Below are 18358 nucleotides of genomic sequence, written 5' to 3'. Positions count from 1 at the left end.
TGTCATTCATGATAGGAATTTCAATTGTGCAGTAATTTTATGGTGACTTCTTACACAGTAGGGAAAAAATTGTAAAAGGTTAACATTAAAAGGCTACCCATAAAAGGTGATGTTGTTTGCTAATGAGAGTTGTTTGACAGCATGTGTGTGTTTGTGTGCATCTGTACCTACAATTCAATTTTATTTATATAGTGCCAATTCATAACAAGAGTCTCCTCAAAGCTCTTTATATTGTAAGGTAAGTACCCGAAACTATTAGAAAGAACCACCAACTATCACGTGATCTCCTAAAAACAAGCGCTGGGTGACAGTTGGAAGGGAAAACACTCTTTTAAAAGGAAGAAACCTCCAGCAGGATTATGCTCAGGGAGTAGCAGCTATCTGCCACGACCAATTTGGGATGAGGGGAAAGAGAAGAGAACAAAGAGAGATGGGACAAAGGACACACTACAGGAGAAAGAGTCAGAGTTTGGTTGTTACTCATGATTAAATGCAGTTGTGTGTGTATATACACACAGGGAGTGAAAAGGACTGAGTAAAAAAAAAAAAAAAAGCCGGGGATTTCAACAATAAATGCATGATTCTAAATCAAAGCACAATCGTACACCTGGTATAAAGACCAATCTGGTGTTTACCCAGATGTGCTTAGCCAAGACAGATGTTTTTTGGAATTGCACAGTTTAACAGTACAGCGTGTAGTATATAGTGTAAGTTATAAAATGGTAGGATGACCCTCTCTGAAAAATGACAGCTTTTAAAATATAACAGTGACGGAACGTTACTTTTATGGTTTGAAAACATTAAAGGCCATCCCGCCTTCATCCTGTTCAGGTGTCTGAACACAGTCGGGGGAACGCCACGTGCTCTGGCTTGTGTAGCTCTGAAGGCAGTTCACGACCTTTGTCACATATCATCATCTTCCCCTCCTCCCCATCATTTCCTGTGTTTGCACAATCTGTGTTGCACACCCTCTAAATCCAGAAGGAGAGCCGCAATAAACAGCCAGCAACTGTGCGTTCTTATGGCTGTGAATGAAGACGTTTGGTTCCAGTTATTGATGTTGTTTGGAGAAAATGTTTTTTGCCACAATATTTCACCGCCCTGCTGCTGCAGAGAGGGAGCCAATGAGATTTACATTCCTTGTCAATAACAAGCTAGTTAAAACAGATGAGGGGATTTCACGTTGCCATAGGGAGTTATTTGTCCTAAAAACACTAAGTAACTGAAGAACATAAATCTTGCTGTTTTGTTATTTTTCAAGTTATAAATTGGCAAAAAAAAAAAAAAAAAATCTATGTAAGAACAACCAAGTTTATGAAACTATGACACTTAATAGTTTTAATTTGTATACATATATAATCCTGTTGTGATGCATTAAAATGCTATGAAAATTCATAATTAGCCAACATTAATTACTGGGTTATTCTTTAATAATAATGGATTGGATTTATATAGCGCTTTTCAAGGCACCCAAAGCGCTTTACAATACCACTATTCATTCACTCTCACATTCACACACTGGTGGAGGCAAACTACGGTTGTAGCCACAGCTGCCCTGGGGCAGACTGACAGAAGCGAGGCTGCCATATCGCGCCATCGGCCCCTCTGGCCAACACCAGTAGGGTAAAGTGTCTTGCCCAAGGACACAACGACCAAAACAGACAGAGCTGGGGATCGAACCGGCAACCTGCTGGTTACAAGATGAGCTTCAGCAGACCTCAGAACATCTAAATACCTATGGCGTTATTTTTGTGCCACTATTCTGAGCGCACGTAAAAAAGGTTTGCAGGTGCAAGTGTTGCATTTTGAGGAGAAATTTATTTTGAGCGAAGAAAAGCTGAATTTGAGTGAACAAAATTCATTGCTGCATGCAAAAAATGTATATCCGTGTTTGCTATTATCCATATACACACGCACAATAGCAGCCCCTCTCGCTCAGTTTTTGTATTTGCGCTCGCAATGTGTCGCTCACGCTCTCAACATTTCTGCCCGTGCACGCTCAACTCTTTCTGTACACCGTTATATTTGTGCCACAAAACCAGCCAATCACAGACTTGGATGCAAAAAAATCTGATTGGCTGTTTTTGTCTCCAATCAGCTCGAAAGGACGAAATGCAATATCCCAGAATCCATTTCGTCCAAAGCTCAAACGAGACAGTGGCGGAGGAACACAGAGTGGCGGAGTTTGAAATATTACTCTTTCTGGGACACAAAATAAACTTTTAAGATATTTTCATGTTAGAATGTAGCTGTGTGAACTTCAAATATCTGCTCGATTTATCAAGACATCACATATTTGCATAAGTGCTCCAACGTTTTCGGAGATGCCTGTTACCCACCAGCTGACCGGGTGGGAACTCGGGTTAAACATAATATATAAGGCTGAACTGACAAAAAAATCACCGACTACACCACCAGGTATTATTGGAAAAACCATAAAGCCTTTGAACGAAAACAAACGCTGTTGTGACAGTGATGTACACTGTTTTGTTGGTATATATGTATGATTTGTATCACCTTCATGTTTCCAGCTTTACAGCTGTGGCTCCAGCAAACATCAGCTGATACTAGAAATTAATTTTAAATAAATTCTAACAACAGCTGATCAATTTTGAACGTGCTGCTGTTGTTGTTTAGCGCAACATCCGCTGGTTTCCTGTTTCTGGCGCAAAGTGGGAGATAAACAAACAAGAGAGACGATCAGCTGATCATTGATCAGTTTCATGATTGAAGTAGCAACAGGAGAGGGAGGGAGAATGAGGAGAGAAGAGGCAGCTAAGACACAGAATAACTCCAGCTTTGTGTCTTTTTTATTCTCGCTGAAGTCTTTTCCCCTCAATACGGATGTATTGTAATTGGTCCAGCCCAGAGTTGATTATTACCAGCTGGCTAATCCACCACCTTTCATTGTTTATACCATTACAAAAACAAACAAACTAACATAAAAATGAAAAATCACCATTGGCCCACCGGGCAAATGCCGGGTAAATGCCCAATGGCCAGTCCAGGTATTCGGTCAGCTGGTGGGTAACAGGCATCTCCAAAAACGTTAGAGCACTTATGCAAATATGTGATGTCTTGATAAATCGAGCAGATATTAGAAGTTTACACAGCACCATTCTCGCATGAAAATATCTTAAAAGTTTATTTTGTGACCCACAAAGAGTAATATTTCAAACTCCGCCACTCTGTGTTCCTCCGCCACTGCCTCGTTTGAGTTTTGGACGAAATGGATTCTGGGATATTGCATTTCGTCATTTCGAGCTGGTTGGAGACGAAAACAGCCAATCAGATTTTTTTTGCATCCAAGTCTGTGATTGGCTGGTTTTGTGGCACAAATATAACGGTGTACAGAACGAGTTGAGCGCGCACGGGCTGAAATGTTGAGAGCGCGAGCGACACATTGCGAGCGAGCGCAAGTGCAAAAACTGAGCGAGAGGGGCTGCTATTGTGTGTGTGGATAATAGCAAACACTGAAATACATTTTTTGCACGCAGCAATGAATTTTGTTCACTCAAATTCAGCTTTTCTTCGCTCAAAATAAATTTCTCCTCAAAATGCAACACTTGCACCTGCAAATTTTTTTTACGTGCGCTCAGAATAGTGGCACAAAAATAACGCCATAAATACCCTGCTTGCTTTTGCATGGTTGCGTTGCCTCCAGCAGGGAGCGCTGGTGCTTCGGTGTCCCGGGATATGGTTGCCAGTAGCGGACACCTCCTCGAACTTCTCTCCAGCTGTAGCCCACATCAGCTCTGAGGAGCGGGGCGTGGACTCGGAGCGACCATTCCCTGCTCTTAAATTTGAGGAGACGGCAGACTTTCGCGGGGGAAAAAGAAACCAACAAGAAATCGATCGCTCACCAGCTGGTAAAAGGTTTGAAAACTTTTTTTCTATACAGTTCATACTTTTCCTAAACATACAACAAACCCGAGAAGCTTCGTTGTTGACTGAACTTGAACATTTTTTTACAGTAGTTTCCAAAGTGATCCAATAGGCCAGCCCAACGGAGGCAGATGAAGCCAAGAGGAAACGTGGGGGCTTTATATTCTGCTGGCTTCTGGATATTTTTGCAGCAAAAATAGTGAATTTAACATTTTGATCATTTTTAAGGCGCCCACGGACCTTAAAACTAGTCAGCCATCAGAATAGCGCTGATAGCAATCTAGATTCAAAAGTGAGTGATGTCTGATAATGTGCTGGAAGGTGTGCAAAGCTTTTAAGTGTGAGGGGGTGAAAACCTATTAATAAAACCTCTTACAGGCTCTGTGATCCTGAGTTTAAACCAGGCGGAACCTGCAGCATACCCATGGATGACATCTTCACACAGTGCAGAGAGGGCAACTCTGTGGCTGTTCGTCTGTGGCTGGACAACACGGAGAATGACCTCAACCTGGGGTAAGCAGATAACTGTGCACACTCATTCAAACAGACAAGGCTTTGAAGAGGACTGCTGCTGGACTTTCTGCTGAATCCAGCTGTGATGTTGAAGCCTGTGCAACGAGACCTGGACTTTTAAAGAATTTGTATTAAAAGCAAATGATTCTTTGGTGTTTTTGTGTGCTGGTGTGCATTAGAAAAAGGTGATCTTTGGCGCATTGGAGCTGGTCACATAGTTTCCATATTGTTCTCGCTCTGCAACTCCACGTACTGCTGAGCATCACTAAGCTACAGTCTGTACTTTTCCCCCCCCCTTCTTCTTATGAGGTCATTTCCAAAAACTGCTTATGGGTAATTCAGAGGAGGTTTCACAGTAACTTACGTGACTCAGAGAGCTTAAGATTTGCCCCTCTAGAAGTGTGTTGTGTTTAAAAAACAGCTACTTTTAAAGAAGCCACACTTTGGGATTAAAAGTGAAATCCAAACTATTACTGCCAGATGATTTTATATTAATCAAAGGGTGCAGCCCCGTCAACATCTGCCCTTTCCAAAAATCTCTTTCCTCGAAAGGAGCAAGAAGACCTCACTGCTAAAGATCTCAGTTATCTCATTCTTTGGTCAGGCCATATATGTGCAGTTTGTTGACGTTGCCTCTGAGGGCTGCAGAGCTTCTAGCCAACCACGCAACAGCCAAGACCATTTCCTCTGTTTCAGCTCCATACAGGGCCAAGCCCTCGCCGACAGAGCTACCCAGACAGCTCTCTGCAGTCCCGCATAAACATTTGAGAGGCCACTCATTATGCTGGAGGCCTCCTTTTTGGCTCTTACTCTGAGGAAGCTCAGCTATGCGGTCAGGCCTGTTTTTACCTTTAGAATATCTAATAATGTGCAATTAAAGCGTCATGTGTCGGCAGGGGAAATGTGCTACATGTTAGTGGAATTCCTTTACCTCTACATCTGGTACAAAAGGAAAGGGAACTTAGAAACAAACATTTTACCAAACAAACAAAAAAGCTGTTTCAGATCAGCCCCCTGGAAACGTGTGACATAAAGAGACATGAGGAGAAAGAGAGAGAGAATGTGTAGCTCAGGATTCCACTGTGTTTTTTCCACCCTGTCATTCCTGAGTTTTTTTCTCTCTCTTCTGTTACTTTTTATAGCCCAAAGGGCTGGTTAGACTGCACTGTCTGTCCACACAGTGCTGGATCAGAACAGACAGAATGTGCCTAACTGGCATTTCACTTAAGTGTTAACCTAGTTCTGGAGCTACTTCCTACGGGCTGTACAAGCTCTCTTAGGGTTTATTGTTAAATAGAGTGAAGAGGTTGTGGCTTTGCAACGAGCTGCGAGAATCCCCAGCAGCTGCCTTGGGGTCAGGTAAAGCAAAACGGGTGAAAGAGGGCCAAGTCACATGGAGGTGATATCCTGGGCTCCTCGCAGGCTGCTAGAGTGCAGTGCTGCAAGTGTTTGCGCCTTTACATATGTTAGTAGCTATTCCAGCTTGCACTGGCATTTTTATCACATGCCAGTCATCAGAGGAGTCACCAGAGGAGTATAGGCTGCAGGAAAAGTGCAGTAGCATATGCTTAAGTCTAAATAAAGATTAGCAGTTGGTGTGTGTGTGTGTCTGTGTGTGAGAACCTGGGTGTCTCCATGTCATAGAGGAAGCCACACATGTACAATTTTGTCAGAGGCCGCCAGCATCCTCCTACATGCAGTTCAGCGAAACAAGAATGTCATCACCTCACAGTGACACACACTTCATCAACTGAAAATATACTTGTCAGACTTTATAAAGTAAGTTTCCAGTAAAAGTATGTCTTCTTTGCTTCCCGTACTGTGCTTGCCCTGTGGCTTAGTGATGACCACGGCTTCAGCCCTCTCCACTGGGCGTGCAGGGAAGGGAAGAACGGCGTTGTCGACATGCTCATCATGCGAGGTGCCCGCATAAATGTGATGAACCGTGGCGACGATACGCCGCTGCATCTCGCCGCAAGTCATGGACACAGAGACATCGTGGCCAAGGTAAACACAGCGCTTTATACAATACACTTTATATATTCACGTAGGCACTTTTTTTCTAGAGCTGAGTGCTTGCTATCTGACATTCACACACATTTACATACCGATCAACTCAGAACGACTGAACTGCCAACCTTCCAGTTAGCAGATGACCTGCTCTCCTGAACCAAAGCAACCCAGATACAGATACAGTGTTGTTAATCAGTGGGTCTGTGTATGTGTTTTATTTTTTTTTAGGTGGGTCAAATCTTATTTATCATTATGCCCTTTTGTTTTTTAATGGCAGCTGATCCAGTGCAAAGCCGACCCCAACACAGTCAATGAGCACGGGAACACCCCGCTCCACTACGCCTGCTTCTGGGGCCAGGATGAAGTGGCCGAGGTGCAGTACTTTACTATATACCCATACACAGATGCTCTCTCTTTACTTTACCATTATCTCTTTGCTCCCTCTTCTGGTCAGAGATGGTCACTGCAGTCTTTTTCTGTGAAGCTCTTCAGTATCTAATCTGTGCACATTACATTGTTTGACCACTTTTTCTTTTAGGACCTGGTGGCCAGTGGTGCCCAGGTGTGTATATGCAATAGGTATGGACAAACACCTTTGGACAAAGGCAAGCCTCACCTAAGACAGCTGCTACAAGGTGCTACAGGGGACTATTTTTGGATATTTTAACAGACAAACAGGGGTTTTTTGAAAAGGAAATAATTATGCATTCTTAATTTTTGTTGTTTTCTTTTTAGAAAAGGCAGAGAAAATGGGCCAGAGTCTGATCAAAGTTCCATACAAGGAAACTTTCTGGAAGGGCACCATGCGGACACGACCCCGTGAGTAGCATTTATTCCACACTCTAGGGGCCAATCATCATATCAAAGCAGAATGTTTGCAATAATAGCGATGTTTTTGACCTTGTAGGTAATGGCACCCTCAACAAGCAGGCTGGTATCGATTATAAGCAACTCTCGCTGCTGGCAAAGATCAATGAAAACCAGTCTGGAGAGGTTAGCTGCACTCTGTTTTTATTGCTGCGTGCCAGTCTTTTTCAGCTCCCCGGCTGTTTAACACCATGCGCTCTGTTTGTAGTTATGGCAGGGTCGGTGGCAAGGGGACGAAATTGTAGTAAAAGTGCTACAAGTGAGAGACTGGACCACCAGGAAGAGCAGAGACTTCAACGAGGAACATCCTAAACTGAGGTGATTCAAATAACCGTACTGTAGGAATGAGAAAGGTTATAGTGGTGGGTCTGGGGCAGCAGTGTTTCTTGTGGTATCCGAACAATGAATCGGTATTCCATTGTATTGACTGTATATGAAAGATGGATCTAGCCATTGTTACAGCACGCACTGGTTTGTGGAGTTACATTTCGACTCTTATGACCTTTGCCATAATTCTTGAGCCAGAACTCACCATATTTGGACAATTGTATTATGAATTTGGGTGGGTAAACGGCACAAGGAGTCATCATATTTATCATAAAGCTAAATATTCCAGGAGGCACTAACACTGCATGTATCATACAGTTCAGTGACTTAGTTTGGTGGTGTTAAATTCACACTGTATCTTGGCCCTAATAATGCATAATTTTAAGCTTTAAGCTTTAAATGAGATAGTTTAAATAAAAAAAAAACATATCCTGGGAATTTATCTTTATAATTTAATTCTTGAATTAAGCTTGTTTCACCTCTGCTTTTCGTGTCATGGATCATGGGCAAACATCACAGGGTCACATGCTGTCAGCCTGCGTGTTTATGTAAACTGAGGCAAATACATTTGGTGCTGCAGTTTCTTATCTTGAGTCGGCTTAGCGTCTGTTTGAGTTACATAGAATCAGTCGACATTTGGCCTGGTGGCCATGCACTGGTAAACACAGTCCTCGTGTAGAGTACAGATGACCGCGATGAACCGCCGGTGAAGTCTGTGGTCAAAGATTAGCTAGGATGTTGTGCAGGATTCTTATGCAATGGAGGAGAGGACCCTTTATTTTTGCTAAGTTGGGTTCTACAGCAAACATGAACCTCTTTTATAAGATGAAACCAGACCCTTCACAATGTGACTCAAGCATTACTTTCTAATCCTGTTTTCTGTTATGAACTTATCGTGCAATAACCGTCGAACCCTGCAGAACGTGTTAAGACGGGCCCAGGCGGGCCCACAGAATGACTTCAGCATTCTGAAGCGTCCTCTGAATAGTATTAAATCACCTGAGCAAAACTGCATTCCCATCTCATCTACTTTTAATAAATTCTGTCATCCTCGGGATAAAATGACCAGAACAGAAGGTGAGAGAATCCTTTGAGCAGGCCAAATCAAAGAAACCTCACCAGGAAGGCTGAGTGCGCAGTAGGAACGTCCTGGCTGTGCTTGATGCAATCATCAAAGCGCTGGTTATGCGTGCGCCGAAGATTAGAGGCAACATAAGCTCTTTCATGTACTGCAAAAATAGGTGACAGTGAAATGCAAAAACACTGCTGCTGGGCTTAACTTTAAAGGTGACACAAATGGTGGGGTGGTTTCTCGTGGATTTGCAAAGCATTCTCGTGATTCAGACCAAGCTTTGAGGCCATTTCTTCTCTGTTAGTCTCTTCTTATCCCAGACAGACCATCTTGAGCTTAGAATAAATAGCTATTTATTAAATAATATTTAGAAACACTTCACAATCTCTCTTTTTTTTCTGTTGTGGCTTGATAGGATTTTTTCTCACCCAAACATCCTACCTGTTCTTGGGGCCTGTCAGTCACCGCCATCCCCTCACCCTATAATCATTACCCACTACATGCCCTACGGATCCCTCTACAACATATTACACCAGGGCACCAGTAAGTCATTTGACAATGTGTGCATGCGTTAAAATGAAAAGGCTCAAATTTGTCTTTTGTCTCAGCCTGAAAGAGCTAAGACTGCGGCAGGTTTGCCACTGTGGATGACGCTGTGTGGCTTCATACATTATGGATAAAGAAACGTATTTGTGCATGCGTCTTTCTCTCACTTATTTCTCTTATTTCTCTCACTCCCCCCCATCTCACTCATTCATGTCAGCTAGTCAGTTAAGTGACATTTAGATGTTGGTATCATGGCACTTAATTAAACCCCATATCCTACTTCTGCCTTCTGTTCCCTCAGCTCTCGTGGTCGACCAGAGCCAGGCAGTGAAGTTTGCACTGGACATTGCCAGTGGCATGGCTTTCCTCCACACCTTAGAACCAATGGTTTCGCGGCTTTACCTCAACAGTAAGCACATCATGGTGAGAGGCCTTTCTGCTGTCTTTTATTTCATTAGATATCCGCATGTTTATTATCAGATGTGATCACAAGATGTAATTCGTCTACAGATTGATGAGGACATGACCGCCAGGATAAGTATGGCGGATGCCAAGTTGTCCTTCCAGTGTCCTGGTCGTATGTACTCTCCAGCGTGGATGGCTCCTGAAGGTATTTATTCCCTTTTGTTTTTCTCCTCGCTCACTCACTGTTCCCTCCTGCTTCCTGCTCACTAAATGCCTCCTTCGACTTTATGAGTCTTTCAGCCAGGAGGAAACTGCGCTGTATAATTTAGTACCAATTAAGAAGCAGTCGTGCTGTTTTACCTGGTAAAGTTACATAATGAAGATCTAAGTTATAGTGCTTATGTTTATGGGGGTTTTTTTCTTTCTTCAGCTTTGCAGAAGAAGCCCGAGGACATTAACAGAAGATCTGCAGACATGTGGAGTTTCGCTGTGTTATTGTGGGAGCTCGTTACCAGAGAAGTCCCCTTTGCTGATCTCTCACACATGGAGATAGGCATGAAAGTAAGTTGACACAGTATTTATCTGCCCATAGGCTTCAACATTACATTACAAACACGTGCAGCTTTTCTACTTAACACCGCCCCAATATAAACAGGTGTCTCTCGAGGGTCTTCGGCCGACTTTTCCCCCGGGGATTTCCCCTCACATCTGTAAGCTGATGAGGCTCTGCATGAATGAAGACCCAGCCAAGAGACCCAAGTTTGATATGATTGTTCCCATCTTGGAGAAAATGCAAGACAAGTGAATGCTTGTGCATCAGTTCACGCACTTCCTTTTTCATGTTTAATCACCAAACCACTCTATAGCATCACTTCCTTTATGTATCTGCCAAGCCACTGTAAATAATTCCAGGAACCACTTCAGCGACCCACAGTTCAGACACTAATATTGTATTGCTTTTCTTGTATAAGTTAAATTTGTAGTTAAATGTTCTTTTTGGCTAAGCAGCTCTTTTGTAATGACTGAGACTTGGTCACTGAAATGCTGGCAAGCTCTTTTTTTGATCCAGTGTGGATTTCATTCAGTGAAATATGTATAGAATCGATTCTTTTATGCACACCACTGACTGCCAATGCAATAAATGTTTTATATTTATGACAAATGCTTGTTCGTTTCATTTGAGACATCATTTTACTTTCATCACAGACTAAACATTGTCACATTTTCACTTCTTAAAAATCGTTTTCGCTACCTGGATGGGGTTTTGTTTATGTCATTGGGATTTTCTGTCAATGATTGCTTCCGCTCTTTTGTCTCCGGTGGAAAATTCTTCAAATATTACACAATTCTTCACTTAAACTCGTGGAGAAAAAAACAGATTTTGGTGGTTAAAGGTCAAGGTAAGTGACTTTACAGCCATTTTTTGGTCTTAAGAATTCACACTCTGATTCTGACACTGACTGATGTCTAAACACTATGATATTAAAGATCAGCTTCTCAAAAACCAAGATTGCAATATTTTAACTAAGACTAGATGTGACGAAAGCATTTTTCCAATTTGGAAAACTAACTAGAATAAAGTAGAAAATAAAAAGGAAATCTTTTTAGTTTTAGTATTTGGCAGTTTATTTGAATGTGTTTGGTGAAACTTCGGATATGAGTCAACTGCTTTCAAAAGTTCCATGTTTTTACTGTAATGCTAAATCTAACCTCTGCCATATCTGCCCTTCATACCGTAATAATTAAGAAGACAAACTAACACTAATACTTTTAAACAATAAAAACGAAACTAAAATGATCAAAACCCAATCTGGAAATTACGTGAAACTAAACCGAATTTAAAAAAATCAGTAGAGTCATATCATACTAATATGATAACGATATTAGAAAAAAAAATGCAATAACTGTCAGAGATATCACGGTGTACTTCAAAAATGTTTGACCTTATTCCATGTTTGGTTGGATTGGGAATCAGTCATCTTGGTTGCTTGCACATTCAAGTTAATAACTATATAGAAATTTGAATATTTTGTTGATTCTTTGCAGTAGTATCCATATTTACATGTGTCATAATAGACCCGCGTTACACTTATAAAATAATAAATTATGAATCAGTAACGCATGCACACACAAAGGAAATAAGCAACTTACAACTGTTTTGACCAAAATTAAGACTTTATTGGTTTTATTTTAAGATAGCGGACATAAAGCAGAATATACTGACGATCAGCACATTGAATTTATAGTCCCAAATTTATAAAAGTTTGCTTAGGCAGCTATTTCTGGACTTCAGTCACTGTGTAATTAAGGAAGAATTTGGTCAAAGGGGAGGTAAAAATATAAACGGTCAGCGCGTGACCTCAGCTTTGATAATCTTTAATTGACGTCATTTGACAGCTGCAGACTGTGGGCCAATCAGAAAACAGGAGGGGGGGGGGAGCGCACGAGTGAACCCGGCCTCACGTGACGTGTCAGCTGACTTTTTCAGAAGTCAGAGGAAGCAGCAGCAGCGGCTGAGGTGACAGTCGGACTTCCACAAAGAAAGAAGGCTGCCGTGCTCATTTCGTTGCACTTTGTGGACGTGGGGGCTGGGCCGCTCTTGACCTTCCCGCTTCTCACTCAGGGAAAACTGCGGCACTTTGTTATATTCAGAGGTATGGTATCAGAAGAGTAGCTAGCTTTGTTAAGTGTGTGTTCTCGCTGCTGCTGTGTTAGTAGCTGACATACAGAGGAATATTGCTTGCGGTTGTTTGTGAGTCACTTATTCTGAAGCTGAAGCTGAAGTGTTAAGTTAAGCACCGCGACAGTAAGTGTTACTTCCTTGACACCCATCCTTGTTTTGTTCTTGTTGTGCCTGTTGTGTTGCTGTCCTGTACAGAGGCTGAGGCAAACGCTCTCTGAGGACACCTGCTGTCTGGACCATGAGGCTCTCCTCTCAGCCGCCCTCCTTTGGGCTGATAACCTGCTCTTTGGTCTTGATATTGCCGCTGTTTGGCTCCTGTCATCCAGCGCAGCTTTCCGGAAACCCCAGCCTGGTGTTCATGGAGCAGCTGAGCCACTCAAGTGTCAGATTCAACTGGAGAAATGTCACCTGCTACGTCTGCAAAGCTGTCTTCACCATTGTTGATGTTGCCCTTCTGGTAATGTGTTAAAAATGTCCTATTAAACCACAAGTTGCACAAGTGCAACAGACCATCCGGTCCTTAGAGCAGCTCAGGAAGTCATTTGTTTTAAAAGTGAAAAACATTTAGGAGACGTTTACTGGAGTATTAAAACTGCATTTAAGTGTAGTTATACATTACTTGTTGTTGTGGACTGCATTTTGACTACATGTATAATTAGAGCTTACGTTTTTACAGTCCGTAGAAAATCTTGATCAAAGTCCAACAAATGTTGGAAGACTGCAGCTGCCTCATAAAATGCTGTGCAGGAAGATTATGTTTTCCATATTAACCTGCATCATGAAATAGTGAGAGGTGCTTCTAGTATATTCAATATTCCCTTTACCATTTACATCAGTGTGTTTTCTAATGTTGAGAAGTAGAAACATTTAAACTGGATGGCTGAAGACTAGATTTGATATCAACATATGCTTCTGGTTTAACTGTTTTTTGTTTTTTTGTTTTTTTGTTTTTTATTTCTTCTTTGTGATTTGTGGTTTGTTCCGTTTATTGCACATTGTCCAACTTCCTAAACTGAACAAGGGACTTCTCTTAAGCTGTGGCAGTTACGCTTTTATTTATTTGTTTATTCAATTCTGGTACAGCCAAATTGGGTTAAAAAGACAATAAATCTGAGCAGTTCGCATTATGTTTCCAAATGTGAATCACCAATTATGTTAGAGAATATTACTGCACTTGCAGAGCATAAAAAGTTTAAAAATGTTCGTGGTGTATGATACAAGTCGTATGACACTCTGCTTCTTCTGTGTTTAGCATAAAAGTCCTTAGACTATGTCATGTGGTCTCTATTGACCACAAATAACATGTTTATCGTTAGCTGTAACTGCTGACCTCAACCACATGTGTTTGCATATTCTCCTGTTTTTTTAAGTGCAAATGCTGCACTTAAATTCTGTGACTTATGTTCGTACTGTGAAATGTTTCTTTGAGCATGTTTAAATTCAGATTGTTCTAAACAAATTTTAGCTTGGCCTGCTTTGCAGGAAGTTCAAATGCAGTGGTTCGTTTTCTTAATTTCCTCCTCTCAGAGCTTGTTTTTTCTCTGTTAACCCCTTCCCCCAGAGTGATGCAAATGAAGAGCGAGTGGCACAAGCAGTAGGTGAGGCGTGTATCCGTCTCCATCTGGCTGATGAGCAAGTCTGTCGGGATATAATTGAGCTGTTCAGGGATGACTTCATAAGGGCCCTGCAGGAGTCATTTCTGTGGCCCACTGAAGCGTGTGCTATACTGGTGGGCCCTTCCTGTGGCAAATTTGATGTGTATGCACCTTGGAACATCACTTTGCCAAATGTTCCTAAGCCCCCCATTAAACCACCCTCTCCTCCCAAACCGGGTTCTCCACAGAGCAGAGTACTGTTTCTCACAGACGTCCACTGGGACAGGGTGAGTGTGTGAAACGAAAAGAGCCAAAATTGAAGTGAAATCCTGGCAAACTTGGCTATTCTTGTCCTAATTTTGTGTATATATGTAGTCCCTCAAAGTGTGTCTGTCAGTAGGTGTGTATATGAAACCTTTTTATATTAAGGTCATACGTTTGTTAAAAACAAGGTTAAAGTTAGTGATTTACAGCGTCTGTATATTTTCGGCTTGACTCAGCATAAAGTGTTATGGCTTTGATCACCTGACTTGTTTTGGTTTAACTCGTGCCTTAAAAAAAATATTACTCTTTGTTCCTCCTGACAGGAATATGACGTCGGCAGTGCTGCAGACTGCAAGGAACCTCTGTGTTGTCGTAACAATTCAGGCTCTCCAAACTTGAGCAGGAGGAAGGCTGGGCACTGGGGAACTTATGGAAAGTGTGACCTGCCTCTTTGGACAGTGGAGAACCTTCTGGAAAATGCTGCCAAAGCTGGGCCATGGGACTGGGTTTACTGGACTGGAGACATACCAGCACACAATGTGTGGTCACAGACCAGGGAGCAGCAGTTGTCAGAGCTTACTGTCATCTCCAGACTCATCCACAAGTAAGTTAGCTTTAAGTTTAACTGACTTTTTTTGATACGTGCTACTTTAGCTCATAAAACAGCAGATCAGAGTAGTTTTAATATTATAAAACTAACAATATATGTTGTGCTGGTTTATGGCTACATTCATTACAAACACACTGTAGTCTGACTCAGACCATGTTAACATTCATAGGGTTGTCCAGTCATAAGTTTGTCATGTGCTATCTTGAACTGGTCCAATCTCATGTTGACTCTTAACTTTTGTCCTCAGACACCTGGGACCTAATGTGATGGTTTACCCTGCTGTAGGAAACCACGAGAGCACACCAGTAAACAGCTTCCCTCCACCCTATATTCATGGCAACAGATCCTCTTCCTGGCTATATGACCAAATGGCAGAGGAATGGGCCCCGTGGTTGCCAGATCAGGCATTGAAGACTTTAAGGTTACTGAATTTTATGATTTTATTATATGTGAATGTCCTTTGCCACAGTACTGCAGTTAAAGCTACCCGTAGGTAACAAAGCATTTACACTGGAACACGAGGAAACTGTGTTTATGATGCAGTTTCACTTTGACTGGTTACCAGTGATGGAAAGTGTTTCTTATAAACTTACTGGCCACTTTTTTTAGGTGTAGCTGTTAAACTGCTCATTAATGCAGATATCTAAACAGCCAATCACATAGCAGCAACTAACCTGATTAACTGCTCATTAATGCAACTATCTCATTAGGCAATCACATGACAGCCACTCAGTGTGTTTAATCACGCAGACATGATGAAGACAGTCTGCTGAAGTTCAAACCGAACATCAGAATGTGGAACATGGTTATTTAATTTAATTTGAATGTGGTATGGTTGGTGGTGTCAGATGGACTGGTGTGATTATGTCCGAAACTGCTGATCTGTTGGGATTTTCCCACTCAACCATTTCTAGGATTTGCAGAGAATGGGCTGAAAAAGAGAAAATGCCCAGTGAACAGCAGTTCTTTGGGTGAAAATTCCTTGTTGATGCCAGAGGTCGGAGAAGAACCTAAAGAACCATTTGTTACAACCATGGTATACAAATGGGCTACAAAAGACCACTTCGGTCCCAGTCCTGTTGTTGTATACACTCACTGGCCTCTGCTGGCCAGTGAGTGTATACAACACTTTGAGCTTCAATAAGTGACCCAGAGCCTGATAATGTCTAGAGTTTCATTTAAATTTGAGTCATTCAGAGGTCCTGTTGTTGTAATTACAGATATGGAGGATTCTACACAGTGCAGATTCAGCCTGGTCTGAGGCTGGTTTCTCTCAATATGAACTTTTGTGCACGAGAAAACTTTTGGCTGATGGTGAACTCCACCGATCCCGGGGATCAGCTGCAGTGGCTCATACACATTCTCCAGGCCAGCGAGGACAAGGGAGAAAAAGTGAGTTTGATCATTTAACACTGTGACATTGGGATTCTCTTATTTTAATTACCTCTGATCTCATTTATTAAGCAAAGGAAAACATTTATTTTTCTTTAAAAATATCTCCTCCTTTATTGTAGGTACATATCATTGGTCACATCCCACCTGGCCTTTGTCTTAGCAGCTGGAGCTGGAACTATTATCACATTGTCAACAGGTAGCTGCAGTAGCCACTGAAGATTTAATATAAAGCTGTTAGAAACTGTTAGAAGATAACTGGAGTACTAAAGTCAGTCTGGCTACCTCTTTGTCACTTGGAGAATGATTTGGGCTCGTATTCATTAAGCAATGGTTTATTGTTTAATTGCAGAGCATTAAATGTTTCCCAATGTGAATTTAGAAAAGGTGCGTGTGTAATGCTGATCAATGCAACTAAATCCCAATAAGCAGTATTCTTGGAATTACAGCAGCGAGATACAGAGCTGGCTTATTACTAGAAACACTTTTCAGCATCTGAAGCATGTGAACAGAGATGAATTGGTTGGTTTCTCTTTGGTAAACTACTCTCGCATCCTTTCTTCAGGTATGAAAGTACAATCACTGGACAGTTTTTTGGCCATACGCACCTGGATGAGTTCCAGATGTTTTATGATGAGGAAACCATGACCCACCCATTGGGGGTAGTGTTTATTGCTCCCAGTGTCACTACCTTTGTTGGCCTTAATCCAGGTGAGTTAATAATTGAGTTAAATCATCTTCCAGCATTTCATAAGCAGCACACTCACACGCAGCAAAAATATATCTTTTCAGGATACCGTGTCTACTATGTTGATGGGAACTACCAAGGAAGCTCTCGGCTGGTACTCGACCATGAAACCTACATCATGAACCTTACAGAGGCAAACCACAGTCCATGGGCACCACATAGTCCACAAAAGGATCCTAAATGGACACTACTGTACCGTGCCACTGAAGCTTATGGTCTGTCTACTCTGTTCCCCTCCGATTTTAATCGGCTGATTGGGACCTTTATCAATGATGATCCTGTCTTCCAGAAGTTCTGGTATTTGAGGTATAAAGGACACGTCTCAAAGCCTTGCAAAGAGGTCTGCAAGACCGGTATACTGTGCTACCTGCGAAGTGGGCGTTATGATGACCTGAAGCAGTGCGACTACCTTAATGGTTTTAAAGGAAGCTTAGCCAGAGCTGCCACAAAAACTCTCTGTTGATCTGATGGAGTTTAGCCTGGAAAAGGCAGGGTGAGGGGGAAAAAGCAATATGACTAAATATGATACTGAGCCAAAAACAAATCATCCTCTGTTGCAGATGGACAATGATTGTTTTTTTGTTTTTTTTTTAATAGGTTTGGTTTCATAAAGTCACTTGACCTATTATTCATGTTCACATGGATGTGGAACTTAGAAACCCAACTTGAGTATTTGCTGTGCCTCATCACTAATAATGTGTTTTAAATCACTTAGATGAATGTGGGACGGTTGACTTTTTTTCTTTAATGTCAGTTGTGAAAAGGGTGGTTAAAATTGTTCTGAAGCGCACACAGTGTTAGGCATTACAAGGATTCTTCAGTTCTCATGATTTAAGCAGTTCTTTTGAAGCCAGTGCCTTTTTCTTTTTTTTTGTTAAACATGAACTTATTGATTCTTGCGATATATCTTTTAAACCTCTGTCCCTCTGAAATTTTAGTCATCCATTAATTTTCTTCTTTTTATATAAATTTGGGGTTGCAAAGTGGCTGGAGCCTTTCCAGCGGTCGTGGGGCAAGAGGTGGAGCACACCCTCTATAGGTTGCAAGCCTGTGGCTAACACAGACAGGCAGCCATTCACACCCACATTGACACAAGAACCGACACATATACAGTAACCTTGCAAACTCCACACAGAAAGACACCTGCTGGCAGACCTTATTCTTGTGCCGCGATGAAGCTAATCTCAGTCCCACAGTGTGACTCAAATGTTCTGGCACTTTAATATCTTTTTTTTTAAGTCCTTCGTCAGCACCATTGTTTGGATTTTAGGCCTGTGCTTTATGTAATCCACCTTATGTGCAACATTTTTTGCCTCAGCAAAAACATCTTTTAGCCAACCAAAGAGCAGTATTTTACATTCCTAATGTTTACTTCTGCCTGCACTTTGTTTTTAGCCACTTTCTTTAGCAGTGAATAAATCTGACATGCTTGTTTAAT

General features: G+C 41.8%; 2 protein-coding genes across 2 annotated transcripts; both read left to right on the top strand.

The window, feature by feature from the left end:
* The first annotated feature begins 3807 nt into the window (after positions 1-3807).
* ilk (integrin-linked kinase) lies at positions 3808-10669 on the top strand. The gene is made up of 13 exons (XM_085363800.1): positions 3808-3876; positions 4264-4398; positions 6240-6405; positions 6689-6784; positions 6950-7046; positions 7147-7230; positions 7319-7404; positions 7487-7596; positions 9093-9220; positions 9525-9646; positions 9734-9833; positions 10059-10189; positions 10284-10669. Exons 2-13 carry the CDS (start codon positions 4310-4312, stop codon positions 10431-10433), a joined length of 1359 nt encoding a protein of 452 aa, XP_085219926.1. The 5' UTR covers positions 3808-3876; positions 4264-4309; the 3' UTR covers positions 10434-10669.
* A 1455-nt stretch (positions 10670-12124) lies between these two features.
* smpd1 (sphingomyelin phosphodiesterase 1) lies at positions 12125-17486 on the top strand. The gene is made up of 9 exons (XM_085363799.1): positions 12125-12282; positions 12507-12768; positions 13873-14193; positions 14494-14774; positions 15028-15201; positions 16001-16172; positions 16295-16371; positions 16738-16883; positions 16965-17486. Exons 2-9 carry the CDS (start codon positions 12550-12552, stop codon positions 17381-17383), a joined length of 1809 nt encoding a protein of 602 aa, XP_085219925.1. The 5' UTR covers positions 12125-12282; positions 12507-12549; the 3' UTR covers positions 17384-17486.
* Positions 17487-18358: the final 872 nt, after the last annotated feature.

The sequence above is a fragment of the Diplotaxodon limnothrissa genome, linkage group LG10, assembly GCF_057381915.1.
Source record: "Diplotaxodon limnothrissa isolate DT_005_m linkage group LG10, D_limnothrissa_male_GT1.1, whole genome shotgun sequence".
NCBI classification, from domain to species: Eukaryota; Metazoa; Chordata; class Actinopteri; order Cichliformes; family Cichlidae; genus Diplotaxodon; species Diplotaxodon limnothrissa.
This window is presented reverse-complemented; position numbering and strand designations above follow the sequence as displayed.

Excerpts from the sequence above, each read along its gene's own strand:
- smpd1 (XM_085363799.1), top strand. The coding sequence starts at position 12,550 with ATGAGGCTCTCCTCTCAGCCGCCCTCCTTTGGGCTGATAACCTGCTCT. Across the intron at positions 14,194-14,493 it reads CAGACGTCCACTGGGACAGG|GAATATGACGTCGGCAGTGC; the intron begins GTGAGTGTGTGA and ends TCCTCCTGACAG. Across the intron at positions 15,202-16,000 it reads CAGGCATTGAAGACTTTAAG|ATATGGAGGATTCTACACAG; the intron begins GTTACTGAATTT and ends TTGTAATTACAG.
- ilk (XM_085363800.1), top strand. The coding sequence starts at position 4,310 with ATGGATGACATCTTCACACAGTGCAGAGAGGGCAACTCTGTGGCTGTT. Across the intron at positions 7,231-7,318 it reads CACCATGCGGACACGACCCC|GTAATGGCACCCTCAACAAG; the intron begins GTGAGTAGCATT and ends TTGACCTTGTAG. Across the intron at positions 9,834-10,058 it reads AGCGTGGATGGCTCCTGAAG|CTTTGCAGAAGAAGCCCGAG; the intron begins GTATTTATTCCC and ends TTCTTTCTTCAG.